Genomic DNA, 20,028 nt, shown 5'->3' on the forward strand with positions numbered 1-20,028 from the left:
CATCAAGAAGTACGAACACCACAGCTTGAGGAAGCAGTACTTGATTTGATTGAAGAACAACCTACTACCAGTACTAGAAAGATTGCTTTCCAGCTAAATATTGATCATATGACGGTATTTTGAATTTTAAAGGAACAACTCTAATACCCCCTACCATCTGCAACGAGTAAAGGCACTGTTACCGCGAGATTTTCCGAATCGTCTTGCATTTTACAATTGGATGCTGGAAATGATTGAAAGAAATTGTGACTTTCTGAAGACGGAATCACAGACGAATGTAGTTTTTCTCGGGACAAGACTATTAATTTTCATAATTTCCACATATGGGCTGATGAAAACCCTCACGCTATTGTCGGAACTAACCATCAAGAACAGTTTTCTCTTAACGTGTGACTCGGAGTTATTGGGGATGATTTGATTGGGCCTCATTTTCTACCTCCTCGATTAAATGTTAAAGAGAAGTGCATCCAGTACTGCTGGAGAAAGTTCCTTTGGGCGTCAGAAGGGATACGTTTTTTAGGCATAATGGGGATCCGCCCATTTTAGCCAAGTAGCACGTTAGCATTCAAGTCAAACATATACAAATCAGTGGATAGGTCGAGGAGGACCACAGAACCGGCCTGCACGATCCCCCGATCTCAATCCTCTCGATTTCTCTATTTGGGGTCATTTACAGCATTTGGTTTATCGTATTCCTGTTCGCGATGTAGAGGACTTAAGAAAACGCATCATTGATGCGTCAGGGTAATCAGAGAGACTCCAGGAATATTTGAGCGACTATGTGCCTCAATGCGCCGATGTCTAGACGCATGCGTAATGTCTGAAGGTAGACATATTGAACATTTACTATGATTTCTACATGTGTGTTTTGTTATTATTAAATTAGTTTTGTTTATTACCCTTTAATCGTTTAATGCAGGTACTAACTACAAAATAACAATACATTCAGTTCGCATTCATGACGATGTATCTCTGTAGTTGTTCGTGAAATAATTTTTTGCTGCGAACTGGTTTATTTTGGACAAAAAACCCAGGAGACATTTTTTGTTTAGAATGAAACAGGCTATCGAAAATCAAATCAATTTTCAAATGGTGAACAAATAATAAGACAAAAAGTTACATTGGAAATAAATTTGAGGGGTTGCGTTTTCCACCCCTCACAATCATGGGGTAAACCGAATAAATTACTGGCTAAGCGTCTTTTTGGTAGTACAAAACATCAGGTTAATTTCAATATTGTACCTTTTTCAGTGTTTGTGAAGAAAATTGTTATACAAATTTTATGTACCCCTTTGAGGGGCTGTATCTCAACAAGGGATGCTCCAATAAAGTTTCTTTATATGAAAGATCCTTTCTTTTTTTCGATGAGGAATAACTTCCTTAAATGTTTTACACTCATTCAGTTACACCCTGTATTGTTCTTTAATATAAACACAAGATAAGAGAAATAAACTCCCCATTCGAGATTGAGTTTAAAAGAAGCTCTCATAGCTGAACCCCTCCTATTCATCATTCATATGAGTCATCTATTATTCTTCAACTGAATTCTTTCGTAAAATCATGAATAAAGACGACGAATTATAATTATTATTATCATATGATCTTCAGTTACACTCGTTGCGATCTTGAATTTTGTTTGGACCTTGCAAGTGACATGTTGGGTCTCTTTGAGAGGACCTTGTAAATTATGGCGCATACTTAGGTCTGTTCAACTTTCTTGCATGGCCTGCTTCATGAATTTATTTCAGAGTTCCTCCAAAAGATGTGTTGTTGAGAAATTTCGTACTATTTCCAGATATCCGATTCTCTCGCTCTCCTGCAAGTTCTTTTTAGTTTGCTGTCCCATCCGTGCCAAGTCTTCATTCCATCAGGAAACATTTCTGTCTGATGTCTGGCTGACGATGGAATAATGTTCATTATTCTTTAAGTTTAGTCTTCCTCTTGAAGATGATCACTTGGTTACAGAAACACTTATCGAGGTGCTGAACTGACTAATCCAGAACTCATTGGATCGCCTCTCCCATCCGCAGAAGTGGGATATCAAAAACTCATCATCAAAGTTGCACTAATTGCCCTCTAGAATTCAAAGCCTGCATTGCAATCAATTCTCACCAATTTCTTTATTCATTTTTCAAATATAATTTTTTCATTCATTCTTTTTAAACTATAGTAGTTTTTTGTAGAATCCTGGTGACGTTGGTACTGTTGGAGCTGTAGCTTTGGACTCCAAAGGAAACCTTGCTGCTGCTACTTCAACTGGAGGACTCAACGGAAAAATGGTTGGGAGATGTAGTGATACATCTATGATTGGTAGCGGAACGTATGCTGACAATAATATTGGAGCAGTTTCGACTACTGGTGAGCAGTTTCATTCCTATTTCATTCCTAACTAAAATAACAATTTATTTTTTTCCCAAGAAACAATGTTCATAACAGGGAAAAAACCAACTATAACATAACTAAGTATGAACAGAGTACACTAAATCATAATTGATACACACATATACATTATTATCAACATGAACATAAATGTACTCATCAGATAATATATCTTTACAAAAAATAAATATTTTTTCAAATTAATCTGGAATTTTTGTCCATAAATTTTTTTTAGCTCGGTAGCTCATTGTAAAATTTGATAACTTGACATTAATTTCAGATTGCCTGAATATTTTGTCAAATGATTGGGTTGGTCACCATCGACTTTGAAAGTCAAATTTGAATGTTTGAGCTTATTTTTGGCCAAATGAATGAAGGTACATAATTTGAATTTATGTATGGATGACTGTATACTCTTTGTAGTTCAACTTGTATATACATCTTATGACTTTGTTCTGCAGTTTTTTAATTGGTTTCAAAAAGGGATTTGTTGCCATACCCCATACTGATATAAGATATTGAATTTTGGAATGTACCAATGAAAAATAAATCAATTCAAAGTATTTCAGGGATATAACATTTCTTATTTGAAATAAAATTCCAATTATGGGAGCTATTTTTTTTCTTATCGTTTCAATGTGTTTTCTCCATGTTACATTTTCATCTAGAATAAGACCAAGAAATTTAGCACTAGAAGAGAATTTGATATTTTGAATATAAAATTGAATCAATTGGTATAGACCTTTTTGATATGAACATATATGAAGATTTTTGAAAATTCAGTGTCATTTTATGGCATCGAAGCCATAAAGATATTTGATCAAAGTCTTTTGAAATATTCATTTTGATTTCTTGTACACTATTTTCATTGTGAATTGTAGAAACCGAATAATGGAATAGGTAAAGTTTGTTATCTGTCTGTTTGACTGTGAAATGTTAATATTTTAAATCTCTTCACCGATTAGCAACTATTCATTTGAGCTTCAAGACATTCATGCAATGTCAGCATATTGTAAAAACATTTATCTTGCTAAGTGAGTTTTCTTACTGAGCTTGATTTATAATCATTCATCAACGTGATACATTATTTGAGTTTCGAACTGTTTCTATCGTATTTGTAATGAATTTGTATATCTCTTGTTTCTTCATTCGTGAAAGCCATTTTTCGCCAAAAATTCAATAACTTGTACAATAATAAAATGTAATTGAGTGTAACAAATTGAAAATCAGATTTAGAAACAGTGAAGTCAAAGCCTATTATGATGAAAATTAATTTTGTTCAATATCTCAAATTTTTCGAAAATAAATGATAACTTATGATAGATACATCATTGCAAAGATTATATTCAAAACAGAAAGAATTCAATGTAGCGCCCATAAGATGAAAAAACGTTTGTTTAAAGGAGATTGACAATGTTTCATGATGAATTTCACTAGTTCGGACTTCCATTGTCTACTATATAAAATTATTTGAAATCCCTGGAACAACTAAAAAAGACGAATTAAAAATGAATAGCTGAAAAAAACAATTATATTAAGCAAAAAACCTATTCATTTTTAATTCGTCTTTTGTAATTGTTCCAGGGATTTCGAATCATTTTATATAGTATGGTAGAAGTATAGTGGAAGTCCAAACAAGTGAAATTCATCAGAAAAAAAAAGGTTATGATGGTGACCAGAAGACGAACCGTTGGAAAGCAAATCTGAAAACACCATTATCCAGCAGGGAAAAAGTGGCAATGTGTAAGTGCAATTTATTTTGGAATACCTCAAAAAATACAGTCAGAAAAAAATAAAACAATTTTCCGAAATTTCTGTTTTCTCCGGATATTTCCGGATATACCCGGAATTTCAGAACTTTCCCAACGGCATATTGTTACACAGGTAAATGCGCAACTTTTCAACATTTCAGCCATCTTCGAATCTCTTATATTTTTGGAGATCCCAATGGTGAGGATCGAATTTTATATCCAATATAAAAATGTACGTCTCATTTGTTGATATAATTATAGTAACAAAGACAAAGTCTGAACATATTTTCCATACCTCTGCGACTGAAGAAGAGACAATGAAAGCATAAAACTTTGCTTTTTTCTGTGTATTTGGGTAATCAAAATCTGTAGTCAATTTTTGGTATGATTTGATAGTACCCGAAAATAGGTGACTTTTCAATAATTCAACTGACTTTCAATAGTCTGCCTTTTACGAGATCCCCACTCATAGACTCGAATTTGAGTGGTTCTGGATAAATATCTGATTTTCTTCTTTTCAGGTCATGGAGAGTCGATTGCTAAATTCTGTTTGGCCCACTCGATACTGAAAGAAATGGAATATGGAAAAGGTGTTCAGATTTCTACCGAACAGTCATTGAAAAAAATGACTGAGAGACTGAAAAATACTGCAGGTGAGTGACTACTGAAAATAATTGATGCTGTAGGGTGTACATTTGCGAAATGACGTTCTTCTTGATGTGACAAACCAAATTCTACACGAGTGAAGCTGCGGAAAACAGCTAGTATTTTTACTTTAGAGATACAGTAACTGAAAAAATATGCCAACTGCACTAAGTAATGAATAGCTTCAAAAATCGAATTATGTTATCTATAAAAAATTTGAAAAACTGATACTCCAGTCATTTAAGCTTAAATTACGTAAGAATCTCGGAATTCGAGATACCCAGCTGTAAGTCTGTAAATACTTATATATTGACACCCTAAAAGTTGTCTTGAAACCTACATATGGTAGGGTGTACGAAACTTTTAAATTTCAAGGTCAAAGGTCGAAAAAATCGTTTTTTGCGCTTTTTTTGTAAATACCTCATTTCCTATGGGTTTTTTGCTATTTGTATTCATTATCAATATTGTAGAATACAAAATTCTCTACAAATTTTAAAAAAGTTTTCATACGGTGAACCGTTTTCGAGATAGAGGGCGGAGAGCGCGCGGTCATAGGATCACTTCAGGTCAACCGGTGCCTCCGGTCGAAAATGCGCCATATATAGTTGATGAACAAAGTCTCATGAAAACCATGAAAATCGAAGGAGAAGTATATCGTGGTCGGAGTATGAAAGAAAGTGTTTTGTGTAAATGGGTATATGCTATGTACGCCACAAATACTATTTGTGAGGAAATGGAGAAGTTCTGTAATATCTCCTTGGAGTCGACCTAGCAACACGTAGATTCCAGAGACTCAAGAGTGAAAAAATACAATGCTGACGTAAATATACTATTTGATTGGTTCAAACTCCATGATCCTTTTCCAAATACTACGCAGTTAATATCGATAGCTTCTGGAATTGTTGAAAATGAGCAAATTAACTGCCACAGTTGAAACGTTCCGAAAAAGTAATACCGCTTTCCAGTGTAAACAAATGTGTAAAAATAAATGATTGTAAAGTTTCAGTGGACCCATTATTACTCTTCCAAAGAATTACCGTCAGCAAATAATTTGAAAGTAATCTTGAAGAATATTTTCAATATGAATTGAGTCCGTATCCAACAGCTCTATTTGATAATGATGGCATGAGAAAAACAACAAAGTCGTCATTGTATGTCAACATGAGCCCAATTGATTTTGTTCTCAATGAAAATAATGTGATGAATTTCACTAGTTCGGACTTCCATTGTCTACTATATAAAATGATTTGAAATCCCTGAAACAAGTAAAAAAGAATAATTAAAAAAGAATAGTTGAAAATAACAAATATATTAAGCAACAATAAACCTGAAATGAAATGATAGTGAAATAACCTACAAGTTGAAATATAATAATTGAATAAATAAAAATTAAAGGAATGAAAAAAGAAAATAATAAAAAAATAGAAAGGTAAAAAAGGGTGTAGAGATTCCAAGTCACGTTAGTTCACGACGTTTCGATTGTTGGTATCTACAATCGTCTTCGGGTGATGACCAGTCATCACCCGAAGAATTCAATTATTATATTTTAACTTGTAGGTTATTTCACTATCATTTCATTTCAGGTTTATTGTTGCTTAATATATTTGTTATTTTCAACTATTCTTTTTTAATTATTCTTTTTTACTTGTTTCAGGGATTTCAAATCATTTTATATAGTAGACAATGGAAGTCCGAACTAGTGAAATTCATCACGAAACATTGTCAATCACCTTCAAACAAAAATAATGTGACGTTCATTATTGATGGCGGATTTCTGCTTCATCATGTTGTATGGAGCAGATAAGATACTTTTTCTATTATTTTTGATAAATACATGAATTATTCACAAAGGCATCACAGTTCCAAAATAATTGTTATATTTGACGAATATTCAGACTACAGTAAGAACGTAAAAGCTATGGAGCAGCAGAGATGAACTGCTGCACTTTCAAAAACATATGAAGTCTGTTTCGTTGAAACAATGGTTGTACCAGGTACTCAAGAAAAATTCTTTTCGAATGGAAATAACAAAGATATGCTCGTCAATATGTTAATTGAAAAATTACAAGCTACAAATATTACTACTAAACAAGCCAGAGATGATGCGGATGTTCTTGTTGTTGAAACTGCAATAGAAGAATCAAAGTCTGAAAAAACTGCAGTTATAATAGGGCAATATGGGGTTGGAGCCTATAATGACAATTTTATCACCTGCTCCAGAAGATTTGCTAAATACAATTTTCTGCAACTGCAAGAGTGGTTGTGATTCGCGATGCGGATGCAGAAAAGCAGGCTTGCAATGCTCTTTAGCTTGTGGCCAATGTAATGGGCAAGCTTGTCTCATTGCTCTACCATATCAGAGCGACATTAACGAAGATGGGACCTTTGACCCCGAAATCATGGAAGAATGAGACAAATGTCGTTGAAGACGATAATGAAGACCAGTTTAAAATTACCAGCAGCCGGAAGACGACGATGAAGAGGAAGAAGATCATTAAAATTATAAATTGTAGTTTTTGTACCCTCTATTCCATTTTTTACTTTCAATAAAAATAAATGTATTGATTCATGATTTATTTAATTTTTTTCCATCATGTAAGAAGTTTTTAATTAGGTTAAAATTCAAATATAATTCCTATATTTTCATTAACAATTCTGCAATTACATACATGGGCAGGTGAGTGTTGTTGATACTGAATAAAAAGTGGATAGGTTAGGAAAAAAATTATAAAATATAATATAATAGTTTATAAAAATTGACAAATATTTATAATCATTGATTTATCGATAGTTCATCAACTATATATGGCGCGTTTTCGACCGGAGGCACCGGTTGAACTGAAGTGATCCTGTGACCGCGCGCTCTCCGCCCTCTATCTCGAAAACGGTTCACCGTATGAAAACTTTTTTAAAATTTGTAGAGAATTTTGTATTCTACAATATTGATAATAATTACAAATAGCAAAAAACCCATAGGAAATGAGATATTTACAAAAAAAGCGCAAAAAAAACGAGTTTTGTGACCTTTGACCTTCAAATTTGATAGTTGCGTACACCATACCATATGTAGGTTTTGAGACAACTTTTAGGGTGTCAATATATAAGTATTTACAGACTTACAGCTGGGTATCTCGAATTCCGAGATGAACTTACTATAATGACTGGACTATAACACAAGTTGCGTCAAGTTGATTCGTCTACATTACTTAGTGCAAAAGACAAAGTTTATCTATATTGAATACTCAAAACGACGATTGTATACATTTTTTTAAGAATTTGACAGATATTCCAAAATGTGTATTGTGAAAAAAGTATCTAATTCAATTGTATTTATGGTTCAGTATTTTGCATACAGTGGCTACCATATATAAGGTAGATATATGCTATTGCGGCCTTTTATTGAAAACTATTCAAGATAAACAATCGTACGATACATTTTTTTCATTTAACTCCAACTTTATAGGCAGCGGACGGCAAAATGGCTCACAGGGAACAAGAATTTTTTTGACTCACTAAATACTTATCGTTATATTGTATTCATGTAAAATTTCATTAGAATCCGTTCAGGCGTGAAAGAGCCACAAACATGAATTTCATTAGTTCGGACCTTCATTGTCTGATATATAAAATGATATGAAATCCCTGAAAGAACTGAAAAAGAAAAATTTGAAATTAATAGCTGAAAATAACAAGTATGTCAAGGAAGATAACCTGAAATGAAATATACGTGATATAAAATACAAGTAAAAATAGAACAAAAAAGTTAAGTTGAGTGAAATAGAACAAAAAAGTTAAATGATGGAATCGGCCGATACTTGATGAAAATCCATAACTAACGTATTCTAAAAATACTTTATTGTATGATTTTCACTAGATAGTTTTACAAAAACGCAACACGTGTTTCGCCATACAATGGCTTCCTCAGGCGTGTCTTAATAACAGTTATTAAAACAGTTATTAAGACACGCCCGAGGAAGCCATTGTATGGCGAAACACGTGTTGCGTTTTTGTAAAACTATCTAGTGAAAATCACACAATAAAGTGTTTTTAGAATACAAAAAAGTTAAGTTGAGAAATTCCAAGCCAAATAACCTTGAATGAAATACTAGTGAAATGAAATACAATTAAAAAAAGATGATCTCACCAGTTCATTTTATCTGAATCAAATAGTTTCAGCTAAGTGAGCCGAATCATCTTCTGGATTTTATTTCATCGCAACAGTTCATTTTGTACAGGGTGTTTCAAATTCGATCCTCACCATTGTGATCTCGGAAACTGTAAGAGATACGAATACGGTTAAATTAGAGCAGAGTTGCGCATTTATCTGACTAACAATATGCCGTTGAAAAAGTTCTGAAATTCCGAGTATATCCGGAGATACCCGAAAAAAAACTGAAATTTTGGAAAAGGGTTTTAATTTCGAAATCGAAATTGCACTTCCACATTGCTTGTTTTTTCCTGCTATACAGGGTGTTCCTTAAACACATGCTAATATTTAAGGAGGTACCTAATTCTTAGACCCATTCTAAGAAAAAAACTTCCTATGGACGTATGTCCTAAACGCCTTAACTTTTGAGATACAGGGTGGCAAAGTTTTCAAAAATAATCAGTTTTTTAATAATAACTGAGATAATTTTGTAGACATCTTTGGCTTATTTGGTACGTATGTTCCATGCCTCAAGGCGCATTTTCTGATGTACACAAATTTGTATTTTTTCAAACAGTGGCATCCCTACGGGTTTTACATTGAATATTTTTGGGGAAAAAGTACTACGCCAATGCTTTCTTTTCAAAATGAAATGATTTTTAAAATCCTCATTTATTTTTGAGAAAATTTGATCTTCTGGTATTTCTTTGTCCGACGCAAGATTTTCACTCAAAAAAATAAAAATCGACAGAAAGCAAATTAAGAAATTAGATCAATTCTAAAATGAATGAGAATCTGAAAATTGCTTCATAACGCATTACCAATTCCCTGATAATATTTGAAAACATAATCTGCAAAAAAAAAATTTTTCACAAAAACGAGTTTTATTTTATTTCGTGACAGTAAATCTAAACGAATAGCACAAATTTGTTAATTAGTAATAATACCAAAACTGATTATAAAAATTGTTGAAAGTGGCCACCTGCACTTAGTATGCATGCTTCCGCCCTTCTACGCATGGAATTACGCACCCGTTCAAATATTCCCGGCGTATTTCGTATAGTTTTACACGAGGCAACTATTCTCTCTCTTAAATCTTCTGAAGTATCAACGGTAGTTTTATACACAAGAGTTTTAAGGTGACCCCATGAAAAAATCTAAACTGTTGAGATCGGGGAATCTTGCTGGCCATTGCTGAGGTCCTCCGCGACCTATCCAACGATTAGGATAAACTGTATTTGAATGGTTTCGGACAATTACCCTGAAATGAGCAGGGGCGCCATCGTGCATGTACCTATTCGATTCCTTAACGCAAGTGGCACATCTTCCAATAACCCAGGTAAGTCTTCTTCGAGAAAGTGTAAATAAGAACGATCATCAAGGCGTCCTGGTAGAAAAAATGGGCCTATTAGATGATCACCTATAATTCCTGCCCATACATTAACCGAAAATTGGTGTTGGAAATGGGTTTCGGTTATTGCATGGGGATTTTCTTCAGCCCACACATGATTGTTATGGAAATTTTGAATGGCATTTCGAGAAAAATCTGCTTCGTCTGTGAACAAAATTTGTGTCTCAAACTGCGGATTTAGTGCAATACTTTATAGATACCACTGACTGAAGTTCACACGCTGTGGAATATCTCTGGGGAGTAATGCCTGCACTCTTGAAATATGGTATGGGTATAACAAAAAATCAACCAAAATACGCCAAACAATTTGATGACAAATATCCAGAGTTCTAGCGATCTTCCTCGTACTCGTCTCAGGATGTTCCTCAATTTCTTGCAGCACCGCTTCCTCAATTTCAGGAGTTCTTACTACACGAGGTCTACCTTCCGGAGTCCCTTTCTTGAAACTACCAGTTTCCCCAAGTTGACGATGAATATTTGAAAAGGTTCGGCTATCTGGTAAGGCACGATTAGGATATCTTTCCTGATAAATGCGCCTGGCTTCTGTTGCATTACCATCGGCAAAGCCATATACGTAATGCATTTGCGCCATTTCCGCATTCGTATAATTTACCATATTTACTGATATTCAGAAAAACAGCGGACTACCAAAATAACTTCAAAATCAATCAAAACGCGCTGTGACAGTTTTTAACACCAACACCTTACTTTAAACCAACATCAATATTAGCTACTGACGTTTGTACATACAGAGAATTCGTTTTTTATTGCTATGGTGGATACGCTGTTTGTTCTGCTTTTAATCTTTAAAAGAAATCACATATCGACAAACTCCATATTTCCAAGAGGTGCAGTAAATAAATTCTGCTACACGTCATTCATTCCAGGATAACTAAATTTATGTTTTCAAAAATTATTAAGCGGTGCTGCGTTATGACGTAATTTTAATTGAGAACAGTGCATCTAACAAACAAATACCTTTTAGATCCTCAATTATTTTGCAACAAATCTGATCTCTTAGTTTGCTTTCAGTCGATGCACGATACCGCATCAGATTTTTAAGGAATTTATCCTTAAGTAAAGCGATTTTTAATTTTTTGAGCGAAAACCATGCGTCGGACAAAGAAAACCCAGCAAATCAAATGTGCTCAAAAATGTATGGAGATTTTAAAAATAATTTTTAATCCAAGATAAAGCAGTGGCGTAGTATTTTTTTTCGCCAAAAATATACATTTCAAACGTACGTACGTACGTACGCCACTGGCAGAGAAAATTAAGAAAATTGTACATAAAAAAATTCGCCTTGAGGAATAGAACATATGTACCGAATATGCCAAAGATGTCTACAAAATTATCTCAGTTATTATTTAAAAACTGATTATTTTTGAAAACTTTGCCACCCTGTATCTCAAAAGTTAAGGCGTTTAGGACATACGTCAATAGGACGTTTTTTCCTTAAAATGGGTCTAAGAATTAACTCCTTAAATATTAGCATGTGTTTAAGGAACACCCTGTATAATGGTGTTTTCAGATTTGCAATCCGACGTTTCGTCTTTCGGCCACCATCATCAACTTTATTTTTTCTTATGAGCGCTACTTAGAATTCTTTTTGTTTTGAATGGAAACAGATTTCATATTTTCAATGATGTATCATAAGCTATCCTTCTTTGAAAAAAAATTGGAGATATTGAAAAATATTAATTCTTTGGCTTTGACTTTGATGTTTCTAAATTAAATTTGACTTCAAATTTGTTAAACTCGATGACATTTTGTTATTGTACAAGTCATTCAATTTTTGGCGAAAAATGACATTCACGAATGGAGAAAAAAGAGATATAATACAAATCTATTACAAATACGATAGAAGCAGTGTTAGGACATTGGAAATGTATTTGAACTTGTATTCCGAAAGACGACAACTACATCGAACTATGTTCAAGTTATTGGATAAAAATCTCACCAAGTATGGTTCGTTTGAAAGGCCAATGAAAAAATACGGAGACAGAATCAACAATCAAAATTTGAACAAATAACAATAATTAACAGATATGTAAAGACAAAAGTAAATCACAGCAAATGCTCAAAATGCTGGGCTCTTTCATGATTACATAGCTGTGCCCGTTTTCGAATATTATTCACTGCACAATTAATTTCCCTCCTCCTCAATCTTTTGATTTCTCCGACAATGCTGTGTTGAAGGTCCACAATATTTTGATATTTCCTCAGACCATAGATTTCTTCATTCAGAATTCCGTCAAATAAATAAGGACCCAAAATTCTATCTTTGTAAATTCCTGCCCACACGTTAATATTAAATCGCACTTCAGGACGAATTTCTTGAAACTACCTGATGTTGTTTATGCTCCAAATGTGTTCGTTATTCCAGTTGAATATCCCACAATTCGTAAAAGTACTTTCATCTGTACAAATTACATTATCCAGGAGAACAGGAAAATCAGGTCTTCTCATCAATTACAATTAACAAATTTTAATCGCCTTTCAGGATCACCTGGATGCAATTTTTGAGATATGTGTATTTTGTAACATTTCAACATTTTATGACAAATATTCATCTCGGAAGAAATTTGACGTGTTGATTTCCCCTGGTTCATGTTTATCTGCGAATTATTAATTTTTATTGAAAAGGACACAATTTCTGACTCACCCCATACATACCTCATTTATCAAATTTTCTTCAGTTTCCTAGTCCATTTTGTCTCCGTTTTTTCCCTCGGCTTTTCAAATGAACTAAATGATCCAATAACTTGAACATAGTTCGATGTGGTTGTCGTCTTTCGGGATACAAGTTTGAATAAATTTTCGATGTTCTAGCACTGTTTCTATCGTATTTGTAATAATTTGTTGTTGTTGTATTCATTCATCTTTCGAATCATTATGATATTAGACATGTCAATAATAAAAATAACAATAAATAACTATATAAATATAAATAAATAAACATATACCTATCAAATAAAACAGCCACAATACAAAATACTACAAACGACATACTGATGCAAATTTTAAAATCATAGATAAAATATTATAAAACAACACAATATAATTATATACAATTGAAAGGTTTAACATGAAAATAGGAAGGAAAAGCAGTGAGAACAAGTTATATCAAGACATCGCTTTGCAGGAACTCATCTAAGCTATAATAACCCTCGTTCGTTAATAATTCTTTGATATGGTTCTTGAAACTTACTAAGTGTAGGTTCTTGACATCCTGTTGCAATGAATTATAAAGTATGATGCTGTTTTACCTAAGAGATTCCTTGAATGTTGAAGTTTTGTGTTTTGGGATGGTCAAGTGCTTAGTTCGTGTTGCATAATTATGAGTGACTGACTCGTGATTGAAATGAACCATGTTATATCTCACATGAAGCAGAGCTTTATAAACATAGATACAGGGTAAAGTTAATATTTTATATTTTGAAAATAAAGCTCTACAGCTAGATCTCGGTGTGATGTCAAATATAATTCTCATAATTCTTTCTTGTAGAATAAATACACGTCTTGCGCCAGTAGAAGTACCCCACATTAGTATATTTTGAGCCATGTGAGAATAGGCCAAAGAATAACAGACCATCTTGATACCATCTAAGTCAAGCATCTCTTTGAGCTGGCGTATTGCAAATATTGCCTGGTAAATTTTTCACACACATGATCAATGTGAGGCTCCCAAGACAAGGTTTTGTCTAAGTACATATCTAGGAGTTTGGTTGTATCAGATAGTTGGACGTTTTTAAGATTCAATGTTTTTCTCAATGAGAAACCCAAGTGAATTATTTTATTTGCATTCGGTTTCAGTTGGTTTTTGTCACACCAAGAAATCATAGCGTCCATGATTGAGTTTATATTGAATTCTAACTCATCTATTGTGTTATCAGACACTGAAATGGTAGTGTCATCTGCGAACATAACGGTGTAACCATGTTTGATATATTTCGGGAGATCGTTCATATAGATTAAAAACAGCAGCGGACCTAATATTGAACCTTGTGGTACACCAAGCATAATATCTTGAATATGTGATGCAGTGTTATTCAGAGTCACAACCATTTTTCTGTCAGATAAGAATGACCTAATCCATTCAAGTAAGAATCCTCTGATACCAATGTTGTACAATCAACTGATCATAATTTCATTTCTTATTGGATCAAATGCTTTCGCCAGATCAAATAAGATTGAGACTACATACTTTCCCTTATCAATGTTATTGTAAATGAACTCAAATTTACTAGCAACAGCTGTTTCAACCGATCTAGCTTTTCTAAAGCCATGTTGTTGATCAGATAAGATTTTGTATTCTTCAAGGAATAGGACAATTCTATTTGCAACTATTTTTTCTAATAGTTTTGATGGCACACTTAATAATAATATTTGCCGATAGTTGTCAATATCAACTTGGAAACCTTTTTTAATTATTGGTATAACCTTTGGAGTTTTCCAGACTTCAGGAAAAACTCCCTCAAATATTTATTCATTTATGAGCTTCACTAGAATGCCCGATACTGTTCAGAGCTTTCACTGTTATATCATCATATCCACTCGATGATTTATTTTTTAAATTATTCATCGTCCTTAGTATCTCAGGTTCCAACACTTCCTCGAAGAAAATAGAGTTTTCATTGAAATCAGCGACGGTATATGGTAGTGACATATTCTGACCTATGTAGGTTGACCGATTTTCGGAGGCTAACTTCGCAAAGTTGGTAGCAAACTCATTTACAAGAATTACAAGAATTATCGGTTAACAAGACACCATTTATTTCCAGGAGGATATCCTTCTTTTTTATGTTTTTATTTCTTCCTGCATACTCATTTATTATGTTCCACGTGGCTCTCTGTCGGTTTTCAGATACTTCTATTTTGTTGCCATAATATTCAGATTCTGACTTCCGCAGTTTTTTGTATATTCCCTCTTTTTTTTGTATGTTTCCTCACTCACATTTCCTTTTATCACTTCTTTATAGAGCTCCCTCAACTCTTTACTTTGATTTTTTAGTTCATTTGTCACCCATCTTTTTTTTTACTTTAGGTCTGCTGCCATTGTGTATGTTACATATATTCACTCAGGGACAAGCCACATCGAGACACCATAAAAATTCATTCATGAAGGCATCAAATGCATCATTTGGTCTAAGCTCTTCCAAATAAGTCTCAGTCGTGATCTGAGTTCTTATAAATTCTCATCGGTAAATTTTTTTTAGAGGTGGTAGTAGTGGTTTGCAATTAATTTGATGATAAGTTAGGTGGACTGAGAGAAGGAATGTGGGCAAGATATTTTGCTAGTGAAGTATCATGAAAATATACAATTACTTCATCTTCTGGAATGTTGGTAATAAGATAGTCAATTGCTGTAGCACTAACATGACCATGTTTATTTTTTATGATGTGCGTAGGAAGGTCTGTGGTTTTTGTAAGGCCATAGGATTCTAGGCAATCTTTTAACATTTTTGTTTTGTTTTTGTGGTATCAAGGCTATTTATATTCAGATCTCCACAAACAATCAAATATTTGAACTTTTTTTGAAGATACTCGCAAGTCTGTTCTAGTTTTTCAAGAAATATATTGAAATCACCCAATGGCGATCTATAAATGCAACACACTGCTGTTTCAATATTTAAATTAGCAACTAAAGTAATAGCACTTATTTCTACATGTGACTGTACCGAGAAGTTTTCGACAAATTTCAAGGACCTACATTTTAGTTGATTCCGTGTCAAAATTAGAGTTCCTCCATAAGGAACCTGTCTAGCAGAATATATCAAGTGATAATGTCTATATCTGAGTGTTGAATCCAGTGTTCGGAAATGCAGAGTATATCTAAGTTTAGATCATCAATAAGAAATTCTATCTCAGACATTTTATTTTTAATACTCTGGGCATTTACGTGCGCTACCATGAGGGTAGCGAATGATTTTCTGAGAAGTACCGAAACGCGACAGAATGACAACTTCCGCGTAAGCCTCGACAGGAAGCGAAAAACTATAGATGAGACTGATATAAGGCGTTTTTTTGGGTGGAAAGCCAACCGCCAACACCAGCGAGGGCGTCTCCCACTGCCCCATCGGGGGACTGTGTGGAGGCGCTTTTCTCTTCCGTGCGGAATTCTTGAGAGCGCAAATGTATCGGGGTCTTTTCCTGCCACTCCCTCTAACTCATTCACTACCCATCCCAATCCTTCGCAATATTCCACTCCATAGGGGAAACCCTTGTGTACATTTTGTATATTTGTATATATTTTTTTTGTATATATTTCATAAACACCACAAAAAAATACTTCAAAATTGTATGGAGAATAGTCAATAAAGAACATTTTGATTTTGATGAGGGTAGTAAATCCTGCTTTCACACGTTTGTTCATGGACTCAGCTTTGGAGCATCCCGGGAAAAACGGGTATATACTGATGAAAAATTATTGTATAATAATGATATAATAATAATAATTTGTATTATATCTCTTTTTTCTCCATTCGTAAAAGCCATTTTTCGTACAAAAATTAATGACTTGTACAATACAATGGCTTGTACAAAATGTTATTGAGTGTATCAAATTGAAAGTCAAATTTAGGAACATCAAAGTCAAAGCCAAATATGATATGAATTGATTTGTTTCAATATCCAATGTAGCGCCCACGAAAAAATAAAGTTGATGATGGTGGCCGGAAGACGAAACGTCGGATAGCATATCTGAAAACTCCATTATCTAGCAGAAAAAAGGCGAAAAGGCGAAATTTTTGTTTTTTTCGGATACCTCCGGATATACTTTTAATTTCATAACTTTCTCAACGGCAACTTTGCCCCAATTTAACCATCTTCGTATCTCTCATCGGTTTCGAGATCCTACTGGTGAGGATCGAATTCGAAACACCCTGTTTGCGTATGCATCACAACAAAATATGTTTTTATTTTTATTACTTATTTTTCAGGAGCGATAACTTTATCCAAGATTGGAGAAACAGGTATATATTTCACCAGCAATAGAATGGCCTGGGCTTATCAACAGGGCAACAAAATACATTTTGGGATCGAACAGAACCAACATGAGACGGTGGACGCATAGATTTAATTATTGTATTACCAAATAATGAAATTCAATTGAAGAAAATGTAACACTGAAAATATAAACAGTTTTCATGCCAAACTATATATTTATTGTTACGTTTCAATTTAGCACTAGATCAATACTGCTCCTATGTGACCTTTCAAAACACTACGTTACCTTCTAAGATCTTTATTCAAAGGATATTAACAATGTAATTCAGTTACAAGTTGATTTTATTCATTTAACATCATAGTAATGGGAATCTTCCGTTCCATAGAAAACCATACCTGAAATGTATAAGAATAAATGTATGCTCCCTGACTAACTGCTTTGACCAGTACTTACGCATTCTCCTATTGCCAATCGACGTTGGAGATCCGAAATTCCTCGCTAGTTTGAAATAGTTGTTATTGTTTGCTTCTCAGTTTTCTTCACCTATCATTTTTTTTAGCCGTTGCCTGCCTTATTCTCTATACCTTTCCGAGAATATTTCTTGCATAGATTGTTATTCATCACTTCCAGAAGGTTTACTGACATATTAGAGCCATATCGCCTGAAAAACAATATTAGTTAGCTCTGGGTTTCTGAATACTGTTTGATATTTTCGGTAAATATTCTGCATAATACGAATGCTTAAATATTTGTACTGAAAGGGAAGGATGTGGCGACTTACCTCATATGTTTCTATTCCATCGCATGAATAAGGATTGGTAAATAGTTGAAAATAGGTTGGAGTGAATACTTTTGTAAACATTATAATATACAAGGTTAAGAGACAGCTGTTGGTTGACATCCGCCGAACTTTCGTAGTGTCGTTCCGACGAACTACTCCGAACTAGTTCTACAGTTGTTCACGGCTGGAGGTTTTATCGGCTACTCAAGTTGTCAAGGGTTGTTTTAGGGTTGCATTGCTTTGAGAAGAAGTTTTGATGGGTCATGGACTTGTTGATGATGTCTCAAGTGGCTGTGGAGGAATTGATAGATTTAGGATGTTGTGCACAGCGCCCCCTTGGTGCTTGTAGTGTAGATTGGACGCACTGTGGCAACAACTGGTTAGCTGTCAGATGTGGCAGTCTCCTTAGTATTCGGAAGTTGGCCTTCGATGAGCTTGGTTCGGAGTTCAAAGCGTACCATCAGACTGATTGTAGGATATATTTGGTTGTATTTGTGCCATCCTTCACGGGGATTATTTCTACAAGTCAGGATTGTATAGTGGAAGACTGATTGGTCATTTTGGTGTGGATATTTGCAGTCTGAAACTTAAGCTCTTTTGAGGATTTGTGGTGGTTACCGAACTCGTGCCAGGTGGAAGGATTTCCGAAATTAGATTCATAAGAAACAGAAGGCCCTCAGTCACTCATCAAGTCCCAGCAGGACTTCCGTGCAGAGCACCGCACACGAAGAATCATATAGAAAACCCCTTGGCCAGGGGTTTTTTTCTTCTCCTTTCCTTTTTTTCTTCTTCTTAAGTTTTTTTATCTTTCTGGATCTTATTTGGTGATCCATTACTGGTCCAGCTTGTCGTGCCCTACAGGGTGATCTATCTTGGTGGTGCTACAGGGTGATCCATCTCCGCCGTACTACAGGGTGATCCATCTCAGCAGTACTACAGGGTGATCCACTTCCGTCGAACTACGGGGTGGCCTAACACCATATACCGGGTGGCCCAAAAGGAGCACGCAAGTTATAATTGATTTATTTGAATATTTGTGCTATACTGAGTTATTTAAATAATTGTTGCCCTTTTGTTTATTGATACCTGTTTGATATAGTGTTTGTTTATTTATACCTGATTGATATAGTGATGCATTTGTGAAACGGAAATTGAGGTATTTTCTTCCTTTCACGATTGCTGATTGACACCGATGCGCCTACGCCTGAGCTCACGCGACGCAAACGAGTTTGTCATACCATCCGATACTAGTATTTACGATTTCACCTACTCAATTTTCGTGGTAGTTTTACTCGACGTATTGTAGTTTTTTTTGAGCGTCGTTACTACCGTAATTATGGCTGATTGAATTCATGGTTATATACACCGCGTTCTTGTATTGACATTTGAACATCGCGTAGTAGTGTGAATATCGCATTGTGGTCTTAGAAGCGTTGTTGGTTAATCCATGTAAGTTAGAATTACTGAATAAATCATATTGGGGATCTTTATCTTTTATTTCCAATATTAATTGGTAAGTTATTGATATTGTGAGTTACTTAGGGTATCTGGAGGATTAAATTTACCTGGCGCCCATTAAGATCTATTTGAAATTTGCTAAGTTGTTTAACCCACTTCCGTCTCCACTGTTTAGCTTAGCCGCGGATACCCATCTGTCTTATTTGTTACCGACAGATGATTTAGTCTCCTCTTGTGGTTTGTGAGGTGACATTATATCTGGTGACATATTTTATGAAAGAAAATATTTGGTAATGATTGCAACTGATATGCTCTATCTTTATGATATATATCAAGGGCGGCCAACCAATCAATCGCGATCGACCGGGTCGATACGACTATTAGTTCAGTAGATCGTGGCTAGACGAAAAATATACGTAGAACAGACTACGTAACGTAGTCACCTGAAAACATGTTTTCTGGACCTATTGAGCAAAGTGAAGCTGCATATGAGACTTCTTTCCAAAT

At 34.4% G+C, this 20,028-nt stretch overlaps 1 protein-coding gene across 1 annotated transcript in view; it reads left to right on the forward strand.

Moving 5' to 3' along the window:
* LOC111516495 (isoaspartyl peptidase/L-asparaginase) overlaps nt 1-17,489 on the forward strand; it is a 130,819-nt gene extending 113,330 nt beyond the window's left edge. The window contains exons 10-12 of the mRNA XM_074170196.1: nt 2,184-2,358; nt 4,652-4,783; nt 17,275-17,489. Coding sequence (XP_074026297.1) covers nt 2,184-2,358; nt 4,652-4,783; nt 17,275-17,408 — 441 coding nt within the window. The 3' untranslated portion in view covers nt 17,409-17,489. The remainder of the gene's footprint in view (nt 1-2,183; nt 2,359-4,651; nt 4,784-17,274) is intronic.
* Nucleotides 17,490-20,028: the final 2,539 nt, after the last annotated feature.

The sequence above is a fragment of the Leptinotarsa decemlineata genome, unplaced genomic scaffold (assembly GCF_025532065.1).
Source record: "Leptinotarsa decemlineata unplaced genomic scaffold, Ldec_3_MD MMD2_P_RNA_scaffold_7, whole genome shotgun sequence".
Taxonomy (NCBI): Eukaryota; Metazoa; Arthropoda; class Insecta; order Coleoptera; family Chrysomelidae; genus Leptinotarsa; species Leptinotarsa decemlineata.